At 53.3% G+C, this 23,641-nt stretch overlaps 1 protein-coding gene across 1 annotated transcript in view; it reads left to right on the top strand.

Annotated features, from left to right (window-relative positions):
- MBOAT2 (membrane bound O-acyltransferase domain containing 2) overlaps positions 1-23,641 on the top strand; it is an 84,435-nt gene that overhangs the window by 41,198 nt on the left and 19,596 nt on the right. The window contains exons 4-9 of the mRNA XM_068155352.1: positions 9,863-9,958; positions 11,215-11,270; positions 12,820-12,874; positions 14,826-15,009; positions 20,220-20,412; positions 22,260-22,363. Of these exons, the coding sequence (XP_068011453.1) occupies positions 9,863-9,958; positions 11,215-11,270; positions 12,820-12,874; positions 14,826-15,009; positions 20,220-20,412; positions 22,260-22,363 (688 nt within the window). The remainder of the gene's footprint in view (positions 1-9,862; positions 9,959-11,214; positions 11,271-12,819; positions 12,875-14,825; positions 15,010-20,219; positions 20,413-22,259; positions 22,364-23,641) is intronic.

The raw sequence follows: 23,641 nt of genomic DNA on the forward strand, positions 1-23,641 counted from the left end.
CTGCCCAGGACACACTGAGCAGGGGGCTGGAACTGCCTCCTGCTCCCTTTGCCCTCTTGCTCTCAGAGCCTTCTCTTGGCAACTCCAGTTTTCCATTCTTGTCCAGGTGGTGTGTGTGGGTGCTGCTTTGGTTCTGCTGGCTCTTGTGCCCCTCTCCCCAGGGAGAAGCCTTTGTAATGCTTCTGGAAGGCTCTCTGTGAGGGGTGGGGGAATCCACACACTCAAACTCAGGCTGCCCTCCTTTGGCCACCTGCACCTGTGGAGACCTGTTAAATGGAACTTGCCCACAGCAAACCCTAGTAACTGCTGGAGCACATGGTGGAAGCAAACCGTCCTATGGACTCCTTTGCTCTCCTTCCCCTTCTCCTTAACCAGGTCTTTTCCAACCTGGTTAATTCTATTCTATTCCTCTCCTCTCCTTCTCTCCCTCCCCAGCCCCTTCCTCTCCTCCCCAGCCCCTCTGCACCTCCTGGGCGTGTGTAAGAGCAATGTGCATTTGTTCCCTCCTGGCCCCCTCTCCCCGGGGTGGAGCTGATGTGTTCATTAGTGCTGATAGTTCCAGGCTTATGCAACTTGAAAACCTGTGCTTGGGAGTAAAGAGCTTTGTAGCTGGAGCAGAAAATGTGTTTGTGAGTAAACAGATTTGGAGGCAGAGCACCAGGAGCAGCCTGAGCTGTCCCTGTGGCTCCTGCAGCAGGAGGGAATCTCCTCATGAAATCCCCACTGTGGGGATGTCCCAGCTGGTGTGGGAGGAGCAGCTCTGTCTTGCTGCTGCCACATGCTGGCGCTGCTGAACCTTGGTGCCTCAAGGACAGTTCCATGGAAGCACAGATTCATAGAAGGGGTTGGGTTGGAAGGGACTTCAAAGCTCATCCAGCCATGGGCAGGGACACCTCCCACCAGCCCAGGCTGCTCAAGGCCTCATCCAGCCTGGCCTTCAACACCCCCAGGCAGGAGGCAGCCACAGCCTCCCTGGGCAGCCTGTGCCAGAGTCTCCCCAGCCTCACTGTTAAGAATTTCTTCCTCATCTCCAGTCTCTATCTCCCCTCTCCCAGCTCAAAGCCATTGTTCCTCGTCCTGGCACTCCCAGCCCTTGTCCAGAATCCCTCCCCAGCTCTCCTGCAGGCACTGGAGGGCAGCTGTGAGGTCTCCCTGGAGTCTTCTTTTCTCCAGGCTGAGCACTCCAGCATTCCATGTCCCTCTTATGCTCAGGAGCCCCAGCACTGGGCAGAGTACTGCAGGTGGGGTCTCAGCAGAGCAGAGGGGCAGAATCCTCTCAGCTGCTCACCCTCTTTTGCAAAGATTCTCTGCAGGGCTCCCTGCTTGCTAGAGAAGATGGGAGTGGTGTTAATTTGAGCAGCAATACCAAGGTGGAGCACTCCCACCTCAGGCTCTTGGTCTCAGCCCTGTGCTTGGCCTCATGCAGCAGTTTGTGGTGGCTTGTGTCAGTTCTCCTCCTTGCTTGTGCTTGGTGCTGAGCAGGGTTATGGTGAAGTACCTGATGTGCAGCAAGACCTTTGCCTCCCCAATAACATCATCTCTGTGTATCCCAAGTGTAGTTTTTCCTCTGAACAAAGCTATTTTGTGGGGATTACTTGGCTGTGACTGCTGGCTAAGCTTAGCAAACTTCTGCATAACAATCTTTGGCTTTGGAAAGTCTGACTGGAGAGATTTTCTCTGCATAATGGCTGAAGTTATGATTAAAAAGAAATGTTAACATATTTATCATCTCAGACTAGTACCAGTGTAGTGGTTTGAGCCTTAACTGAGAGTTAAAAGCTCAAATGGGGAAAAGGCTGAGAATCTCTTCCCCACTCCCCCCCCCCACCTCCTCCCTCCAAACAGGGAGAGGAGGGAAAAAAAAGGGTAAGGAGCAAATCCACTAAGCAACAATCTGGAGTCAGCTTGGAAGTAGAGAGGCAAATAATTTTTTTTCTTCAAATTATATATATAACAATAACAGGGAAAAAAAAAAAAAAAAGGTTCACAAGGGCAAGGAACAAGAAGGAGGGGGACAGAAAAAAAAATAATACAAAACCAGTCTTTCTCTGACGAGGTGCAGATGCAGCAGGGAAAAGGATCAGGTCCAGCCACGTGGCTGAGGAGCAGGAGGGCAGCTGCAGTAGCTCTCATCCAGCAGAGGCAGGAGCCAAAAAGGAGCTCCAACAGCTATGATGTCCTGCTTTTTTATACCCTAGCTGGGCAGGGAGGGGGGAGTGGAACAGACTCAGCTTTCCCAGGGGGGAAACGCCCTTCAGGGAGTATAAAGTACCCGCAAGCCCTCCACTCTGCTTTCTTCTTTTGTTTTCAGAAAAAGGCGTTAACCCACCACAATCCACCCCTCTGTTCCACTTCTTCTCTCCTGCCACAGCCCCTTCATGCGATTTTGACACATGGTATTTGAATCCTTGGTGCAAGTCTCTTGCTATCCCGGCTTGCTCTCTCCCAGGGCAGTCTCCCTCTCTCTCTGGTGATGGTCAGTGTAGGTGGTGCTTGAACTGGGCAGGCATGTGGAGAAGAATCAGGAATCAGTCTGTCTTTGAAAGGGAAAGGAAAAAAAATAATGAACAGTCCGTTGCTGTAGGGACATCGGGAACAGTCCGTTGCTGTAGGGACATCAGGAGCGGGTACAGGTGAGATGATGCTCTTTGGGTTGGTGTGCAGTGGGTACGTTGGGTCCTGGATGCTGGGCTGGTATTAAGCTAGGATGGAGAAACTTAGAACAACTTTTAACTATTCACATAATTACATTGATGAGGGTTGCCTCCTCTGAGTTCATCCTCTCTCAGCCAGAGTCACATTCTGCTGTGGGATACACTGAATGTCCCCACTTTCTAACATAACCCAGTACGTGTGACCAGGCCCCTCAGCCGAGACCACCCCTCGGGTTGGTTTGCCCCCACCAGCAGCAGGGAAAACCCACACTGACTTCCCCAGCAGGTTCTTCTCAGCAATCACAGGAACTCCATCTCCATCCACTGTTTGCAGCAGGTCGGACTGGGCAGGACCAGCTCGGTTCACAGATCCTCTGCTGTTCACTAACCAAGTGGCTTGAGCTAGGTGCTTTTCCCAGTTCCTGAAGGTTCCACCCCCCATGGCTTTTAGGGTGGTCTTTAGCAAGCCATTGTAGCGCTCGACCTTCCCTGCAGCTGGTGCATGGTATGGGATGTGGTAAATCCACTCAATCCCATGTTCCTTTGCCCAGTCCCTTATGAGATGGTTCCTGAAGTGGGTTCCATTGTCTGATTCAATCCTCCCAGGGGTGCCGTGTCTCCACAGGATATGTCTCTCTAGGCCCAGGATGCTGTTGCGAGCAGTGGCATGAGGAACTGGATAGGTCTCCAGCCACCCTGTACTTGCCTCCACCATGGTCAGTACATACTGCTTGCCACTGTGAGACCGAGGAAGGGTGATGTAGTCTATCTGCCAGGCCTCTCCATATTTATATTTCGACCATCTCCCCCCATACCACAGAGGCTTCATGCGCTTGGCCTGCTTGATGGCAGCACAGATGTCACACTCATGGATGACCTGTGAGATGGCCTCCATAGAGATGTCCACGGATCTGTCCCGAGCCCACCGGTATGTGGCATCTCTCCCTTGGTGGCCAGAAGTGTCATGGGCCCAGCGAGCTAAGAACAGCTCGCCCTTGTGTTCCCAGTCCAAGTCTATTTGGGAGATCTTAGCAGCCAGGTCTGCTTGGTGGTTGTGCTTGTGCTCCTCTGTGGCTCTGCTCTTGGGGATGTGTGCATCGATGTGCCGTACCTTGGTTGGCAGCCTGTCCAGGCGGGCGGCGATGTCTTGCCACAGGTCAGCGGCCCAAACAGGCTTCCCTTTTCTCTGCCACCCGTTCCTCCTCCATTCCTTCAGCCACCCCCACAAGGCGTTGGCTACCATCCAGGAGTCAGTGTAGAGGTACAGCACTGGCCAGTTCTCTCGTTCTGCTATATCCAGGGCCAGCTGGACAGCTTTTACCTCTGCGTACTGACTGGATTCGCCTTCTCCATCCCTTGCTTCTGCCACTTGCCTTGTTGGGCTCCAGACAGCTGCCTTCCATCTCCGCTTGCTTCCTACAAGCCGGCAGGACCCATCTGTAAATAGAGCATAGCCCTTCTCGTTGTCAGGGAGATCGTTATATGGGGGAGCCTCCTCAGCACGGGTCACTGTCTGCTCTGGTGGCATTCCAAAGTCAGCACCCTCTGGCCAGTTGGTGATCACTTCCACTATGCCAGGGTGTTCGAAGTTCCCCATCCGAGCTCGCTGAGTTATCAGGGCCATCCACTTACTCCAGGTAGCATCTGTGGCATGATGTGGGGTTGAGCCTCTCCCTTTGAACATCCAGGTCAGGACTGGAAGTCTCGGAGCTAGAAATAGAGGTGACTCAGTCCCAATTACCTCAGAGGCAGCCCAGACGCCCTCATAGGCAGCTAGGATTTCCTTCTCTGTCGCCGTGTAGTTGGCCTCAGAGCCTTTGTACCCCTTACTCCAGAAACCTAGGGGCCTGCCCCTGGTTTCACCAGGAGCCTTCTGCCACAAGCTCCATGTAGGACCATTCTCACCAGCCGCAGTGTACAGCACATTCTTGATCTCTGGCCCAGTTCGAACAGGTCCCAGAGCCATAGCATGGACCACCTCTCGTTTGATCTGGTCAAACGCCACCTGCTGCTCAGGTCCCCACACAAAATCATTTTTCTTCCTTGTTACATGGAAGAGAGGCTTCACAATTTGACTGTACCCAGGAATGTGCATTTTCCAGAAGCCCACAAGCCCCAAAAACGACTGTGTCTCTTTCTTGTTTGTGGGCTGCACCATAGTGGCTACCCTGTTCACCACCTCCTGAGGGATGTGGCGACGGCCATCCTGCCATTGAACACCCAGGAACTGGATCTCCCTGGCAGGCCCTTTCACCTTGCTTCTCTTGATGGCAAAGCCAGCCTCCAGCAGGATGTCCATTATCCTCTTACCCTTCTGGTAAACTTCCTCTGCTGTCTCACCCCATACAATGATGTCATCGATGAACTGCAGATGCTCAGGAGCTCCACCTTTCTCCAAGGCAGTCTGGATCACCTCATGGCAGATGGTTGAGCTATGGACCCAGCCCTGAGGCAACCGATTCCATTGATACTGTACTCCCCTCCAGGTGAAAGCAAACTGTGGCCGGCATTCTTCTGCAATGGGAATGGAGAAAAAGGCATTAGCAATGTCAATTGTGGCATACCACTTGGCCGCCTTCGATTCCAGCTCGTACTGGAGCTCCAGCATGTCCGGCACGGCAGCGCTGATCGGAGGAGTCATTTCATTCAGGCCACGGTAGTCCGCAGTCAGTCTCCATTCCCCATTTGCCTTCCGCACTGGCCATATCGGGCTGTTGAAGGGGGAGTGAGCCTTGCTGATCACGCTCTGGCTCTCCAGTCGTCGAATCAGTTGGTGTATGGGGTGCAGAGAGTCTCTGTTGGTCCTGTATTGCCTGCGATGTACTATGCGAGAGGCAATAGGTAACTTCAAATCCTGCACCTTATGGCTGCCCACTACGGAGGGGTCATCCGAAAGCTCGGGCATGGTGGACAGCTGTTCTTTGCCTGCAGTCTCCACGGCTGCCACCCCAAACGCCCACTTGTGCCCCCTAGGGTCCTTGAAGCATCCCTCCCACAGAAAGTCAATGCCAAGAATGCAAGGTGCATCTGGACCAGTCACTATGTCGTGCTTTCCCCATTCATTCCTGGTCAAGTTTATCTCAGCTTGCAGTACAGTCAAGTCTTGTGAGCCTCCTGTGACTCCTTGAATGCTTATGGACACAGCCCCTTTGTACCCCGATGGTATCAGGGTGCATTGGGCCCCTGAGGAGCGCCTGGGTGAGTTTCTTTACGAAGGGCCGTCTCATGGGCACCTCATCTGGGTCCAAAGGGAGCTGGCCATCCCCATAAATTATTTCCATCACGGCCATCTGCCTCAGATACCGAATGCCCTGTTCCATAGTTGTCCATCTAACTGGGGCCCAGGGCAGGTCATCTCTTGAGTGGTACCGGCTCTTGATGGCGTTCAGAATCCGGGCCCAGAGAGTGTGTATTCCATCAAGTTTGGCTAACTCTTTGTCCAGACCAGCATCACGAGTCAGGGAGACTTAAAAGCTTCGCCTCCCTCTTATCCAGGTCCACTGTGTCCACCCCCTCGTCCCAGCATCTCAGGGCCCAGCTTAGTATTGGCTCACCCTCTTTCCTTGCGTAGTCCAGATGAGTTTGCCTTAGTTCCTTTCTGGGCAGCGATGTAACAGTTATTTCCTGGTCTGAATCATCTTCATCCACTGTTGGGTTCTGTGAGGTGCTGGGGCCTGCTGAGGTTCCTTCCTCACCATCTGTGCTTGGCGATGATTTTTGATTTCTTTTCCTGCGTGTGGTGACCGGTGCTAGAGAGACTGCATTGGCAGGAGCATCAGGGGTCAACTGTGGGACTGCTGGTGGTGGGGCAAACCCTTGTGCCTGGGGCTCAGGCTGAGAGCTGGCACAGTCATTACAACCCGACCCCTCCCTCTTTGTGTCTACAGAGTGCTTACAATGCCCACAGCAGACACGCCCCCAGTCATTAAAGAGCACAAAGGAGTGTGTTATCACCCTCCAAACAGCTCTTAATGGGTTAGCTAGTCCTCCACCCAACACGGTCCCAGCAAATGCCACTATAAGGATTACATTTAGGCATATGGAGCATATTGCAACGTAGAGCAATTTTCCATCACAGGCACTTTTATCTACACCATTGGTTTCATAACTTGCTTCAGGAAAGTTTCCTATGTTAGAAAAGTTACCACTGACAGTGAAATTCAATGAATTCAAGAGATACCATGCCTAACTTAATTAGTAAAGTTTTTATCCACTTGATCAGCATCTCTATCATTAACCACACCACATGGGAAGTTATTAATTTGTAGATGTGGGTCCAAAAGATCCAGCCAAAAGCCCATGCAAAGGCTTGGACCATCAGGTTCTTTAAAATTGCCATTTCTACTTCTAGCTCCTTTTTCAGAAAAAAAGTATTGCTTTCCCAATACAAGATTAATTTCCAAGCCCCACATTGGAGGCGCCAAAATTTGTAGTGGTTTGAGCCTTAACTGAGAGTTAAAAGCTCAAATGGGGAAAAGGCTGAGAATCTCTTCCCCACTCCCCCCCCACCTCCTCCCTCCAAACAGGGAGAGGAGGGAAAAAAAAGGGTAAGGAGCAAATCCACTAAGCAACAATCTGGAGTCAGCTTGGAAGTAGAGAGGCAAATAATTTTTTTTTCTTCAAATTATATATATAACAATAACAGGGAAAAAAAAAAGGTTCACAAGGGCAAGGAACAAGAAGGAGGGGGACAGAAAAAAAAAATAATACAAAACCAGTCTTTCTCTGAGGAGGTGCAGAGGCAGCAGGGAAAAGGATCAGGTGCAGCCACGTGGCTGAGGAGCAGGAGGGCAGCTGCAGTAGCTCTCATCCAGCAGAGGCAGGAGCCAAAAAGGAGCTCCAACAGCTATGATGTCCTGCTTTTTATACCCTAGCTGGGCAGGGAGGGGGGAGTGGAACAGACTCAGCTTTCCCAGGGGGGAAACGCCCTTCAGGGAGTGTAAAGTACCCGCAAGCCCTCCACCCTGCTTTCTTCTTTTGTTTTCAGAAAAAGGCGTTAACCCACCACAACCAGTCACAGAACTGGGAATCAAGGCAGTCCCCTCAGTTCCATCTCCTTTCTATGTAGCTCAGGCTGCACATTTCTCAATGCCTCTTCAGAAGTCTCCTGTGGCTTTTGTGCTACCTGCAGATAAAGGCACTGCAGTCATGAAAAGGGCCAGAGAGGAAGCTTTCTGCTGGCAGAATGATTGCAGACACCTCCTTTGTGCACAACCTGCAGCCCTGCCAGTAGCAGATGATGTTGCTCATGGGTTGCAACAGAGCTGGGAGTGAGAAGTTAATTTGCCTAGGCACCCTGTGTGTGAGGAGCAAAGCAGCCCCCAGAATGAATGGCTGCTGGTTCTGAGCAGGTCCAAGCCTGTCCAACACAGCAAGCCAGCAGGGTGAGGACACTGCCAGCTCCTCAGCCAGTGTGGGAAGTGTTTGAATGCTGCGAGAAGGAAATGATGGAAGAGTCACCATGAGCTGGCAATGGCTGCTGGCAGCCCAGGAGGCAGCCAGGGGCTGGGCTGACTCTCTGGTGAGGCCCCAGCTGCAGCACTGCTTCCAGCTCTGCTGCCCCCAGCACAAGAAGGACCTGGAGCTGTTAGAGCAGGTCCAGAGGAGGCCATGAAGATGCTCAGAGGCCTGGAGAACCTCCCCTGTGGGGACAGGCTAAGAGAGTTGGGGCTGTTGAGCCTGGAGAAGAGAAGGCTCCAGGAAGACCTGAGCTGCCTGCCAGCAGCTGGAGGGGCTGAGGGGAGCTGCTGTCCTCTGGACCTTTTCCCTTGGTGGCTATCTCCCCCCTGGTGCTCTGCAGGCAAACAGTTGTAGCTTCTTGGTACTCAGGTCAGCATTTCTGTGCCAGCAGGGAAAGCTTCATGCTGTTCATTAGAATGAAACCATCAATGTAGCTGTGCTCTGAGAACAAGCTGATTTTTTGACTGGCTTTGTGTTGCCACAGGCAGTAGGGAAAACAACCAAACAAAAGCCAGTCAGCAGCTGGCGGTGCAGGGCTGGCAGGTCTCAGAGGCTGCTCTGTCACCTTGCCTGCAGATCAAAGCTGGAGCCCAGGGAATAATCAGACATTCACTTCCTGACACAGGGGAAGGAGAGAATCCTGCCTGCACATCAACCTTTTGCTCCCAGGCGGGACCCCATCCCTTGCCCAACAGCTGGTGGCAGTGCCCTGTGCTGCTTGGTGTGTTGAACCCTTTTGCATCACAGCAGCTCCTGGGGCTGGTGGCCTTCCAATGCACAGGGAGAGCCTCAAGTAGCAGAAGCTGTGATGGCAGCTGCAGAGTGTCCCTTTGCCAAGGTCACCATTCTGGTTGTGCTGTGGTTTCATAGAGCCACAGAATGGCTCAGGCTGGAAGGGACCTCAGAGCTCCTCTGCTCCAAGCTCCCCACCATGCCCAGGGACACCTCTCAGCTACACTCAGCTGCTCAAGGCCTCATCCAGCCTGGCCTGCAGCAACCCCAGCAAGGAGGCAGCCACAGCCTCCCTGGGCAGCCTGTGCCAGAGGCTCAGCAGCCTGGGACTGAAGAACTTCTTCCTCAGCTCCAGTCTGACTCTGCTCTGCCTCAGCTCCAAACCATTGCCCCTTGGCCTGGCTCCAGACCCCCTCAGGAGAAGTCTCTGCAGCCTTCCTGCAGGATCCCTTCAGGTCCTGGCAGGCAGCTCTGAGGTGCCCCTGGAGCCTTCTCCTCTGCAGGCTGCACAGCCCCAGCTCCCTCAGCCTGTGCTCCCAGCAGAGCTGCTCCAGCCCTTGCAGCATCTTTGTGGCCTCCTCTGGCCTCTCTCCAGCAGCTCTGTGTCCTTCTCCTGCTGGGGACCCCAGACCTGGGGGCAGGATTGGAGGTGAGGTTTGGGCAGAGCCCAGGGTCAGAATCCCCTCTGCTGCCCTCTGCCCACCCTGCTCTGGCTGCAGCCCAGCACACAGCTGCCTGGGGGCTGCAGGAGGCACTGCTGGCTCCTGGGGAGTGGTGTTTGGGATTCTGAGTCCTGGGCTTCAAATATTTCTGTTTGAATAAAGACTGAATGGCAACAGAATTTGTAAGTAGGCTTAGGATGTTCTTGAAATAAACCCTTTGTGCTTGCCTAACATTTGACCCAGCTGGCCAGCAGGCAGGTGTAGTTAGTGATGGATGTTAATTACAAATGATTGGTGAAACAGTGGGAGAAAGGGTGATGGGTTTCACTGTGGTTGTTGCCTTTTCCCTTGCAGGTATTGCTTTGTTTTTGCTCTGGGATACCTCACAGTGTGCCAAATTACCAGAGTCTACATCTTTGACTATGGACAGTACTCTGCTGACTTCTCAGGGTAAGAGCCAAGCAGCTCCCACAGGGGGCTGCTACTGCTGGGGGGCTTCCAAGTCAACCTGTCAGACTTTGGGGGGAGGCTGAGTCTGTGCATGGGGAGGGGCCCACACAAATCCATCACTCCCTCTGTTTCCTCCATGCACACTGAGAGCCTGGGGGCTCTTGTGTCTGGTGGAACCACAGCAGCACAGTTTACTGCCTCCTGTTCCTGGCTGGGGCACACAAAAGGTTTGGGGTCTGGGATTTGTTTCTCTTCAGCTGTTCCTTTCTTCTAGTGTCCTTGCCTGCTGGCACAGCCTGGTAGCACCTTGTAAGCAGAACAGGAACATGGGATGGAATTTCCCTTTCAGCTTCTTCCTTTTGATTTGATGTTAGATGTTCCAGAGGGAGAAAGCTAAGGGGAGAGGCACCTAGATGGTGGAGTGGTCTCAGAGCCCTTGGAGATAGGAAGTTGTGCCTTAAAGTGTTTTGTGTAATGGACTGAAGCCTGTATCTGACTGGAGCTGGAGAGGAGCAAGGTCTCTTCTGGCCTCACCAGTTCTGTGACTCTGAAAGAGAATTAAAAGGGCAAGGTCTAAAGAAACCCTGCTGGTGATTCTTCTTGGTGCTGCAGACCCAGCAGCCAGAGCTCAGTTTGCTCCTGTGTTTCTTGAGGCATCACAGAGTGCATTGGGTTGGAAGGGACCCTCCAAGGGCATCTTGTCCAACCCTCTGCAGGCAGCAGGGACACCTCCAACTAGATCAGGTTGCTCTGAGCTCCTCAAGTTTGCTTGAGGAGGGAAAGAATGCCAGGGTCTGTTGGGGTGGCAGTGAGAGGTCTGTCAGCCAGGGACTGGCTGAGCTCCTCCTGGTCTCCAGCCTGTGCCCAGGCACCATTGGTGCTGCTTGGGGTTCACCTCCAGCAGGCAAACCCCTGATGTTCAGAGTCAGCTGGGGATCTCTGCCAGCACCAGGCAGGTCTGCAGCTCAGATGCTGGAGGGAGGTACCAGGGATTTCCCAGCCTGTTCCTCCTTGCTGACCCTTGGAAGCCACTCAGGGCTTGAGCCCAGGGGTTTGGGCATTGAGGGTGTGGTAGAAAACAACCAAGTGATTGCATTTGGAGGTCTGCAACTGTTGTGAGATAAATGTAGCCTGAGTTGTGTTGATCCAGAATGACTCTGAACTTCCTCTGCTCTTCACATGGGACAGAAATTCCTGGGCTGGCTTCTGAATGATTCCTCCTTCTTATTTCTTCTTTTCCTTTTCTTTTGTCCCAGCCCAATGATGATCATTACCCAGAAGATCACCAGTCTGGCATTTGAGATTCATGATGGTAAGATTTGCTCTCCACTGTCTTCAGTGTTCCCTGTGGAAGCAGCTTAAGGAAAGGGAGGCAAGAGTCAGTGAGGCTGCTCCAGCCCAGCTGGTGTGTGGGGGCAAAATGTGGGCTGGGGCTCAGCTGATGCTCCTGAGGCTTGCTGATGGAAGTACCAAGAAATCATAGAGTCACAGAATGGGTTAGGTTGGAAGGGACCTCAAAGCTCATCCAGCTCCAACCCTCTGCCATGGGCAGGGACACCTCCCACCAGCCCAGGCTGCTCAAGGCCTCATCCAGCCTGGCCTGGAACACCTCCAGGCAGGAGGCAGCCACAGCCTCCCTGGGCAACCTGTGCCAGAGTCTCCTCACCCTCACTGCCAAGAATTTCTTCCTCCTCTGCAGTCTCAGTCTCTTCTCTCTCAGCTCAAAGCCCTTGCCTCTCCTCCTGTCACCCCAGCCCCTGTCACAAGTCCCTCCCCAGCTCTCCTGTAGCTCCCTTCAGGTACTGGAAGGCTGCTCTGAGGTCTCCCTGGAGCCTTCTCTTTTCCAGGCTGAACAGCCCCAGCTCTCCCAGCCTGTCCCCATAAGGGAGGTTCTTCAGCCCTCTGCTCATCTTCAGATGTTGCTCAGATGTTAAGGGGAGCTCAGAAAGTGCCTGCTTAGTGCAGCAGGACAGGGCCTCTTCTGCAGCCACTCCCCAAGACCACTCACAGCTGTTGCTTTTTGCTGGGCTGTTGATCCTGAATCAGCTTTGTAATGCCCAGCCTCAGAGCAGTGCTGCTGAGAGATTGGTAGCAAAGGCAGCTTCAGCTGCTCAGCACCCCTGGTTGTGAGGTGCTGGCCCTCTTGGCCTCCTTTGTGCCACACAAACTGATCCTTATGAAACCTTTGTCTGGGCTTCACTTTATTGTCATGGCTACCCCCAGTGCTGCTGCCCCCTCAGTGTGGCCAGGGAGATCATGCAGTTAGGTTTCTGCCTTTCCCTCACCAGAGAAGGGGGCCCTGGCTGTGGCAATGAGGAGTCCTGGTGCTGGCCTCTGGTGGGCAGGGTAGCTACATTGCTAGGCCCTTTCACAGTGAAAGGAGGAGGTTTGAAGTGTAAGGTTTGAAAGTGGATCTCAGAAGGGTTTGGGTTGGAATGCCCTTGAAGCTCATCCAGGCCAAGCACTAACTCTACCAAGGCTGGGGCTAGCCCACGGCCCTCAGCACCACATCTCTGTGTGGAACTGAGGATAGAAAAGTTTGTCTTTGTCAGCAGCAAGATCTGTTTGATCCAACTGCAGCAGAAATCATGGAGTCACAGAATGGGTTGGGTTGGAAGGGTCCTTAAAAGCCATCTAGTTCCACCCCCTGCCTGGGGCAGGCTCACCTTCCCCCAGCCCAGATTGCTCAAAGCCTCATCCAAAACAGAATGTGATGACAGAATACCTCTGAAGTGACTTGGGGACATCAGAAATGGCCTTGCAGCATGAGGCCTGCTCTGCTGAGTAAGGAAGTCACTACCTAGTGTGGGAGGGTTTCGCTTCTCTTGATTTTTTTTCCTTTTTCCTGTCCCCTCCCCTAGGAATGTGTCGGAAAAATGAAGATTTGACTCCTTCCCAGAGGTGCTTGGCTGTAAGGTAGGCTTTGGGATGTCTCTGAGGCTAAGTTTTGGGGGTGCAGAGAGGTTTTTGTTCCTCATTAGTGCTCTGTGGAGTTGGTAGAGTTGTCATTGAAGACAGGAAATTCAACTCCTGTAAAGCAGATCCATGCTTTTCCTAGCTGTAGCTGACTTCAGAACTCTCTTCTCCCACACAGCATCCCTAGAAGCAGGGTTTATGCTTATTAAGGAGAGCATTCCAAGTTCTAAGCAGCCCAGGCTAATGAATCAGGCAGGCTTGGGACCATTGAGTGCACACAGGAAGGTGCCAGGTGAATTCACCTGCCCTTTGCTGCTGCCTTTACTCAGGAGACAGGAGAACAGCAGCTTGTGCTGCCCAATCCAGTCCTGACCCACAGGAATAATCCCCATGTCCTTCATGGGAGTGTGGTGGGTTTGAGAGAGAAGGCTTAGCCTCCTCTCCCCCACAAAGAGGAAGAAATAAACCACAGCTAGCCAGCCGGAGGAGCAAAAGGGAAATGCTACATTTACAAGCAATTTTAGGGAATGCAGGATATATACACAATTTACAGTATTTACAATATATATACACAGAAATATACAGCAAGGTAAAAAAAAGAAACAATAATACAGGAACGAAATTCCCCCCCTCTGGAGGAGGGTTCCCCCCCTCTGGAGGAGGGTTCCCCCCCCGTACCACCTTCTCTCCCCTTTTTCCCCAAAGAGGATTAGAAAGAGAGAAAAAGAGCAGTTGTTAATTAAAGCAGAATATGTTAGTAGGCCTTATCTGTCCAAGGTCAGTCTGGCAGGGAGCCCAGAGGCAGACGAGCTGGAAAGGGAGAAGGGAAGAAGCGAAATGAGGAAAGTCCCAGCTGCCCCTAAGCTTAAAACTGCCTTTTTTACCAATCCACCAATGAAATTAGTTTAGAACATCTGGTTGTTTTTCGTTAACATTCCAAAACATTCAGCCATAGTGTCCCAGTACTGTCCTTTTCTTAAAGGCACAGCCTCAAACGGTCACAGGGAGTCATTGCCACTTAGCACAAACCTTTGGGGCCTGCTTCACTTTTTGAGGGGGGAAAAGAAAACACAAATGGCTGAACAAGCACTCAGGGCAACACTCTTCTTCCCCTTCCCCAGCTTGACCTCAGTCAAAAACCAGGACTGGGAAGGAAAGAGTCCCCAAGAAGAGGCCAGGCTCTGCTCGGTGCTGTCCTGTGACAGGACAAGGAGCAATGGACACAAACTGGGACCCAGGAGGTTCCACCTCAGCATGAGGAGAAGCTTCTCTGGTGTGAGGCTGCTGCAGGCCTGGAGCAGGCTGCCCAGAGAGGTTGTGGAGTCTCCTGCTCTGGAGGCTTTCAGGCCCCATCTGGATGTGTTCCTGGGTGCCCTGCCCTGGCTGCCCATGTTCTGGCAGGGGCATTGGGCTCAATCTTCAGAAGTCCTTTCCAGCCCCTACCATTCTGTGACCAGAGTTCAGGAGATCTGTCTGAAAATCCTAGAATCAAAGAATGGGTTGGGTTGGAAGGGACCTCAGAGCTCATCCAGTTCCACCCCCCTGCCATGGGCAGGGACACCTTTCACCAGCCCAGGCTGCTCAAGGCCTCACCCAGCCTGGCTTTGAGCACCTCCAGGCAGGGGGCAACCATAACTTCTCTGGGCAGCCTGTGCCACCCTCACTGTCAGGAATTTCTTCCTCCTCTCCTGTCTCAGTCTCCCCTCTTCCAGCTAAAAGCCGTTGCTCCTGGTGCTGCCACTCCCAACCCTTGTCAGAAGTCCCTCCCCAGCTCTCCTGGAGCCCCTCAGGTGCTATCAGGCTCAGCAGGGGTCAGAGGGAGCTGCCTGTTGTGGGGTGCGGTGATCCGGGGCTGCCCTGCTGGCGGTCAGCAGCGCGAGCGGGGAGCTGGAGGTGGAGCGTGGCTGCTGCGGGGGTTCTGTCTCACTGGTTACTTGTGTTTGACTTGCAGACGCATGCCAAGCCCTCTGGAGCATTTAAGTTACACCTGTAATTTCATGGGTATCCTGGCAGGCCCGTTATGCTCTTACAAAGACTATATTACTTTCATTGAAGGCAGATCATACCAACTGCTACAGCCGACTGCCAACGGGAAGGAGGACACAAAGCACCACCAAACAGAGCCCTCCCCCCACGTAAGCTGCACCCCCTGCCCCTGCTCCTCCTGCACCCCCTGCCCCTCTTCCCCCTCGCTCTGCCGCATGGACAGCTTGCTCTGCACCCTTCACTTGCAGGCCCAGCTGCAGAGCTCTGGCTGGAGGCTGTGCCCGGGGCCTGGCGGCTCCGTCACAGGCTGAACCTGCCCTGCCCAGGGCTGAGGCAGGCCTGGGTGGGCAGAATCCAACAGGACAAGGTTTGACAAGTCTGAGTGCTGGGTTCTACACCTCAGCCACAACAACCCCAGGAAGCACTACGGGCCTGGAGAGCAGGCAGAGACAGACCTGGGGGTACTGGTTGACAGAAGCTGAACATGAGCCTGCAGTGTGCCCAGGCAGCCAAGAAGGCCAATGGCATCCTGGCCTGCATCAGGACCAGTGTGGCCAGCAGGAGCAGGGAGGTCATTTTGCCCTGTGCTCAGCACTGGTTAGGCCACACCTTGAGTCCTGTGTCCAGTTCTGGGCCCCTCAGTTTAGGAAAGATGTTGAGTTGCTGGAGTGTGTCCAGAGAAGGGCAACAAAGCTGGGGAGGGGTCTGGAGCACAGCCCTGTGAGGAGAGGCTGAGGGAGCTGGGGTTGCTTAGCCTGGAGAAGAGGAGGCTCAGGGGAGACCTTCTTGCTGTCTCCAACTCCCTGAAGGGAGGTTGTAGCCAGGTGGGGGTTGGTCTCTTCTCCCAGGCACCCAGCACCAGAACAAGAGGACACAGTCTCAAGCTGTGCCAGGGGAGGTTTAGGCTGGGTGTTAGGAAGAAATTCTTCATAGAAAGAGAGATTGGCCATTGGGATGTGCTGCCCAGGGAAGTGGTGGGGTCAATGTCTCTGGAGGTGTTTCAGAAGAGCCTGGATGAGGCACTTAGTGCCATGGTCTAGTTGGGGTTGGGTGACCAGTTGGACTTGATGATCTTGGAGGTCTCTTCCAGCCTGGTTCATTCTGTGACATGCAGAGGATGCTCTGTGGGGGAGTGGTGATGGGACAAGGAGCAGCAGCTTTAAACTGAACCAGGGGAGACTTACATTAGGTATTAGGGAGAAATTCTTCACTGTGAGGGTGGTGAGACACTGGCACAGGTTGTCCAGAGGAGCTGTGGATGCCCCCTCCCTGGAAGTCTTTGGTGCTAGGTTGTGTGGGGCTCTGATCTTAGCAGACCAGACCCATTTCATAGAGCGGTCAGCTGCCTCCCTGGTGCCCAAGTAAAAGACATTGTAGATAGAATTCCCAGCCTCGTGAGTCCTTCAGACTACTATCCACTTCTGGTCTTTCAGGTGGGTAGTGACAATGTAACAATGAGAGGCTCACAATCTATTAAAAAAGACTTCAGAACCTTAGGGCAAATGCTAAAGGGATCAGGGGCTCAAGTTGTGTTCTCTACTATCCCTCTAACGGCAGCAATGGATGAGGAAACACTGAGGAAGGGCCGACAGGTCAATTCATGGCTCAGGGGCTGGTGCCATTGACAGGGCTTTGGGTTCCACAATCATGGATTGGTTTTCAAGGCACCTGAGCTGAAAAGAACTTATGGGACACACTTGTCCCAGAGGGGGATAAGAATCCTGGGGCAGGAATTGGCAGGGCTCATTGATAGGGCTTTAAACTAGATTTGAAGGGGGAAGGGGTTAATAGTCTCCTGCTGGCCGGTGACAAACAGAGGGGCAGCTCACCAGCAGTAGAGAGAAGGAGAGCTGGTAAGGGCTCTCAACTTGCTGCCCTGAGTCAAGCCACGAATGATCCACCAGGACATTCTGTGGAAACCGAGGGGAATTGGCACAAGAGGAGGACAGGGCCAGCCCAGCTGAAGTGCTTCTATGCGAATGCGTGCAGCTTGGGCAACAAACAGGATGAGTTAAGGGCCACTGTGCTGCTGGGATGCCACGACATAGTGGCTGTTACTGAAACTTGGTGGGATGAATCCCATGACTGGAATGTAGGGATAGATGGGTATAAGCTCTTTAGGAAGGATAGGCAGGAAAGGAGAGGAGGAGGTGTTGCCCTCTATGTCAATAACCAACTGGAATCAGTGGAGCTCCACCTGGGGAGGGATGATGAGCTGGTTGAGAGTGTATGGGTTAAAATTAAAGGCAGGACAGGGGAAGGAGATATTACTGTGGGGGTCTCCTACAGGCCACCTGACCAGCAGATCCAAGCAGATGAGGCCCTCCACAGGCAAATAGAAGCGGCTTCCAGGTCACAAGCCCTGGTCCTCATGGGTGATTTCAACCACCCGGACATCTGCTGCAGGGACAACACAGCAAGGCACCAGCAATCCAGGATGTTCCTGGACTGCATAGAAGACAACTTCCTCCTCCAAATGGTAGAGGAACCAACAAGAAATGGTGCTATGCTGGACCTTGTTCTCACCAACAGGGAAGGGCTGGTAAGCAATGTGAGGCTCAGAGACGGCCTTGGCTGCAGTGACCATGAAGCAGTTGAATTTAATATCCTCAGGGCAATCAGGAGGAAGTATTCCAAGCTCACGACCCTAGACTTTAGGCGTGCAGATTTTGATCGCTTCAGGGATCTGCTAGCCAAAGTGTCGTGGGACAAAGCCCTGGAGGGAAGAGGGACCCAGGACAGCTGGTCAGTATTCAAGGACCACCTCCTCTGTGTCCAGGAGCTCTGTGTACCAACAAAGAGAAAAGCAGGTAAGAATGCTAGGAGGCCTGCCTGGATGGGCAAGGAGCTACTGGACACACTATTACTTAAAAGGAAACTCTACAGGAAGTGGAGAGAAGGACAGGTAGAACAGGGGGAATATAAGGAAGCTGCCCGAGCAGCAAGAGTCCTGGTTAGGGAAGCCAAAGCAGAGTTTGAATTGAATCTAGCCAGGGAGATTAAAGGGAACACTAAGAACTTCTACAGGTATATTAATGGGAAGAAGACGACTAGGGAAGGTGTGGGCCCCCTCAGAAAGGAAACTGGTGACATGGTCACAAGTGATGAGGAAAAGGCTGAGGTACTTAATAACTTCTTTACCTCAGTCTTCACTGCAAGGGCCTCTAGCCACACTCCTGATGTTATGGAAGACAATGCCAGGGACGGGGAGGAAGAACTGCCCATTGTAAGTGCAGATCAGGTTCGTGATCACCTGAAGAACCTGAAAGTGTTCAAGTCCATGGGACCCGACAGGATACACCCACGGGTACTGAGAGAACTGGCAGATGAGGTTGCTAAACCCCTCTCTATTATATTTCAAAAGTCATGGCAGTCTGGGGAAGTCCCCACAGACTGGAAAAGGGGAAACATTGCCCCCGTCTTCAAAAAGGGTAAGAAGGAGGAACCAGGGAACTACAGGCCAGTCAGTCTCACCTCTGTGCCTGGAAAGATCATGGAGCAGATCCTCCTGGAGGCACTACTGGCTCAGAAGAATAGTGAAGAGGTGATTGGGAACAGTCAGCATGGCTTTGCCAAGGGCAAATTCTGCCTGACCAACCTGGTTGCCTTCTATGAGCAGGTGACAAAATTAATAGATGAGGGGCGAGCAACTGATGTCGTTTACCTGGACCTGAGCAAAGCCTTCGACACTGTCCCGCACCACATCCTGGTCTCCAAACTGGTGACACATGGGTTTGATGGGTGGACCACTAGATGGATAAGGAACTGGCTTGATGGCCGCACCCAAAGAGTGGCTGTCAATGGCTCCATGTCCCAGTGGAGGCCAGTGACAAGTGGAGTCCCTCAGGGATCAGTCCTGGGACCTGTCTTGTTCAACATCTTTGTGGGTGACATGGACAGTGGCATTGAGTGCACCCTCAGCAAGTTTGCTGATGACACCAAGCTGTGTGGTGCAGCAGACATGCTGGAGGGAAGGGAGGCCATCCAGAGGGACCTTGACAGGCTGGAGAGGTGGGCACAAGCCAACCTCATGAGGTTCAACAAGAGCAAGTGCAGGGTCCTGCATCTGGGTCGAGGCAATCCCAGGCACAAATACAGGCTGGGCAGTGACTGGCTGGAAAGCAGCCCTGAGGAGAGAGACTTGGGGGTGCTGGTGGACAAGAAGCTCAACATGAGCTCTCAGTGTGCACTTGCAGTCTGGAAAGCCAATCAGATCCTGGGCTGCATCAGGAGAAGTGTGGCCAGCAGGTCGAGGGAGGTGATCCTCCCCCTCTACTCAGCCCTGGTGAGACCCCACCTGGAGTACTGTGTCCAGTTCTGGAGCCCCTATTACAAGAGGGATGTGGAGGTGCTGGAACGTGTCCAGAGAAGGGCCACAAGGATGATCAGAGGGCTGGAGCACCTCTCCTATGAGGACAGACTGAAGGAGTTGGGGCTGTTCAGTCTGCAGAAGAGAAGGCTCCGAGGTGACCTAATTGTGGCCTTCCAGTATCTGAAGGGGGCCTACAGGAAGGCTGGGGAGGGACTTCTCAGGATATCAGGTAGTGATAGGACTAGGGGGAATGGAATGAAGCTGGAGGTGGGGAGATTCCGGCTGGATGTGAGGAGGAGGTTCTTCACCATGAGAGTGGTGAAGCCCTGGAATGGGTTGTCCAGGGAGGTGGTTGAGGCCCCATCCCTGGAGGTGTTTAAGCCCATGCTGGACGAGGCTCTGTCCAGCCTGATCTAGTGTGGGGTGTCCCTGCCCATGGCAGGGGGGTTGGAACTAGATGATCCTTGTGGTCCCTTCCAACCCTGACAATTCTATGGTTCTGTGATCAACCTGCTCTTGTTGAAGGTGTCCCTGCTCACTGCAGGGGTGTTGGACAAGATGGCCTCCAAGGGAGCACCTGCAGCATGCCACAGATCACCAAAAATGAGCTCAAGCTTTGCCCCTGCTTGAATGTCTGCAGTCATTGTGCTGCCCTTCTCCTAGGTGATCCTCTGTGTTACAGTGGCTTAGCAACTCAGCTGCCTTCACCAGCTTGACTCTGAAATGAGAGGGAAAAGGAGTTGCAGAACTTGATGGTCTGGCAGGCCTCTTCCAACCAAAAGGGTTCTGTGGTTCCAGCAGGTGCTCCTATTACTGAAGGGATTTTAGAGGCTCTCTGTATAGTTTGGGGTTGCTGTGTCTGCCACAACTTCAAGCCCAGGCTGTTCCCTGAGCCCCCATGCCCTGTTAGTAGCTGGTTTAGTGGAGCAGTGTGTGCTCCTGCCTCACATTTACACCTGTCCAGGGAAGGAAGGCTCTGACTTGCTTTGTTTTGAGCTGGCTGACACAACCTGAAGCTGACCAAGTCTCCCATCTGCAACTTTTCAGATAGCTGTGGCACAGAAGCTCTTAATCTGTGGCCTGTCCTTGCTCTTCCACATGACCGTTACCCAAGCTCTGCCCGTGGAGTACAATATTGATGAGCACTTCAGAGCTACAGCTTCATGGCCTGTGAGGTTTTTCTACCTGTACCTGTCTCTCATGGCTGCCAGACCCAAGTATTACTTTGCATGGACTTTAGGTAAGTGCCTCCATCAAAGCCAGGCTGGTGGGGGCTGCAGTCCAGAGGGACAGTGCCCTCTGGAAGCCTCCAAGTCAGTGCTGCTCTAAGGTGTGCTGAGGTGTTTGCAAAGCATGAGTGGTGTCTCTCTTCTTGAGAAACCAAACCTGCCAGCAAGCTCAGCACAGTGCTGTCAACAAGAGCCACAGAATGGGCTGGGTTGGAAGGGACCTTAGAGACCATCCAGTTCTAACCCCCTGCCATGGGCAGGGACACCTCCCACCAGCCCAGGCTGCTCAAGGCCTCATCCAGCCTGGTCTGGAACACCTCCAGGGAGGGGGCAGCCACAGCCTCCCTGGGCAGCCTGTGCCAGAGTCTCCCTGGATTTGCAGCAGCAGTTTCAGAATTTGATGCACTTCAGTTTGAGTCTTCATTTCCCAAAAGAGTGCTGAGGCACTGGCACAGGCTGCCCAGGGAGGTGGTTGAGGCTCCAGCCCTGGAAACATTGAAGATCAGACTGGATGTGGCCCTGGGCAGCCTGCTGCAGTTGGAGGGATCCCTTCCAGCCCAGTGCAATCTGTGGAGGTTCTGATGCCCAGCAGGTATCAGCCATGGTCTCTGATTTCAGCCATGGGATGCATGGTGCAGCTTAAGGAACATTTTGGATGTTGTTTGCTGCTCCATGTGGATTTTTTTTCCCTGAAGTGCTGGATTTATGGAAGCTGCCCTCTTGGAAGTGGCTCCCAAAGCAGAGGTCATCAGCTTCCTCCTCCTCTCCAGGTCTATTTGTTTGTCACAACTCATGGGGGAACAAAGGCCTGCAGAGGGCTGGAGTGTGGCAGGGCAGTGACTCACTCCCAGCTGCTGGCTCCCTTCCTGTCACATTCACTGAGGCCTTTCAGCTGGGCTGGGGAATGGCAACTCTGGGGCTTGTTGGGGAGAGAAAGGATGTGGAATATTGTGCTCTTGTGCACCAGCAGCAGCATCTGTGGAGAGCAGGAGACAGCTGGCAAAGGAATAATCTTCATGGGATGCTTTTTCCCTGGAGTGCTTCAGATGAGGCTCTCCTTGCAGACTTGCAGGGCAGAGCCAGCATCCCTTTGGTGAAGCACTGAAGGAGATAAATGACAGCAACTCTGCTTTTAGTTTGCTGAAAGCTTTATTTGTCTTCTGTCCTTCTCCTTTGCCTCATCTAAAGCTCAGATGGTATGAGTGGAACATGAGATCCCTCAGCAGCTTGTGTGGGTATGGTGCTTCTGTGCTGTGCATTGCTGCTCTTTCCACCCAAGGGAAGAGAGAGTTGTTCATGAATTCCTTCAGCTTAATGGTCACCAAAATGCTGATGAACAGAATGAGAACTTGCTCTGCTTGCTGGGACTGCAGATTAGGAAGAAATTCTTGCCAGTGAGGGTGGGGAGACACTGGAACAGGCTGCCCAGGGAGGCTGCCTCCTCCCTGAAGGTGTTCAGGGCCAGGCTGGATGAGGCCTTGAGCAGCCTGGACTGGTGGGAGGTGTCCCTGCCCATGGCAGGAGGTTGGAGCTGGAGGATCTTGAAGGTCCCTTCCAACCCAAGCCATTCTATGAACCTGTGAGCTGTTTTCTGTCAGATTGCTCCAGGGAGGTCTGAGTAGGTGTCAGGGAAGGAAGGACCTCTCTGGTGTGAGGTGGGTGCTGCTGCTTTTGCCCAGCTGTTTGGACTGAGCGCCGCCGTGCCCCGTGGGTGACTGGCTGTTGCTCCAGGTCCCATCCTCATCCTCAATGATTAAAGCAGATCAGTGTGCAGCCTTCAAAACCTGACACAAACCGTGAGGAGGCTGCAGTGTGCAGTGCAGCTGCCAGCTCCTGCCTGTGCTTTGTTTCCCTGCAGCAGATGCAATTAACAACGCCGCAGGGTTTGGCTTCAGAGGCTACGAGCCAAGTGGGGCCGCGCGCTGGGACCTGGTCTCCAACCTGCGGATCCAGCAGATCGAGGTTGGTTTGGCACTCCTGCTCAGCTTGCTGCTTCTCACTGCAAGGCTTGCTGCACATTCTGCCTGGTGGATGTGGTCTACCTGGACCTTAGCAAGGCCTTTGACACCATCCCCCACAGCAAACTCCTGGCCAAGCTGTCAGCCCGTGGATTGGACGGGAGCACACTGTGATGGGTTAGGAACTGGCTGGAGGGCCGAGCCCAGAGAGTGGTGGTGAATGGTGCCACATCCAGCTGGCGGCCAGTCAGTAGTGGAGTCCCCCAGGGATCAGTGCTGGGCCCTGTGCTCTTTAACATCTTTATTGATGATCTGGATGAGGGCATTGAGTCCATCATCAGTAAATTTGCTGATGACACCAAGCTGGGGGCAGGAGTTGATCTGCTGGAGAGTAGAGAGGCTCTGCAGAGGGACCTCGACAGGCTGGACAGATGGGCAGAGTCCAAGGGCATGAGATTGAACACATCCAAGTGCCGGGTTCTGCACATTGGCCACAACAACCCCATGCAGTGCTACAGGCTGGGGTCAGAGTGGCTGGAGAGCAGCCAGGCAGGGAGGGACCTGGGGGTGCTGGTTGATGGTAGGCTGAACATGAGCCTGCAGTGTGCCCAGGCAGCCAAGAGGGCCAATGGTATCCTGGCCTGCATTAAGAACAGTGTAGCCAGCAGGAGCAGGGAGGTCATTCTGCCCCTGTACACTGCACTGGTTAGGCCACACCTCGAGTACTGTGTCCAGTTCTGGGCCCCTCAGTTTAGGAAGGAGGTTGACTTGCTGGAGCGTGTCCAGAGAAGGGCAACAAAGTTGGTGGGGGGTCTGGAGCACAGCCCTGTGAGGAGAGGCTGAGGGAGCTGGGATTGCTTAGCCTGGAGAAGAGGAGACTCAGGGGTGACCTTATTGCTGTCTACAACTACCTGAAGGGAGGTTGTAGCCAGGTGGGGGTTGGTCTCTTCTCCCAGGCAACCAGCACCAGAACAAGTGGACACAGTCTCAGGCTGTGCCAGGGGAGGTTTAGGCTGGGGGTTAGGAAGAAGTTCTACACAGAGAGAGTGATTGCCCATTGGAATGGGCTGCCTGAGGAGGTGGTGGAGTCACCATCACTGGAGGTGTTCAGGAGGAGACTTGATAGGGTGCTTGGTGCCATGGTTTAGTTGTTTAGGTGGTGTTGGATGATAGGTTGGACATGATGATCTCAAAGGTCTCTTCCAACCTGGTTATTCTATTCTATTCCATTCTGCTCCTCAAGACTCCCTTCCAAATCAGAGAATGCTCACACCCTTGGAAA

The sequence above is a fragment of the Melanerpes formicivorus genome, unplaced genomic scaffold (assembly GCF_026170545.1).
Source record: "Melanerpes formicivorus ecotype bairdi unplaced genomic scaffold, bMelFor1.0.p_v2 SCAF_31, whole genome shotgun sequence".
NCBI classification, from domain to species: domain Eukaryota; kingdom Metazoa; phylum Chordata; class Aves; order Piciformes; family Picidae; genus Melanerpes; species Melanerpes formicivorus.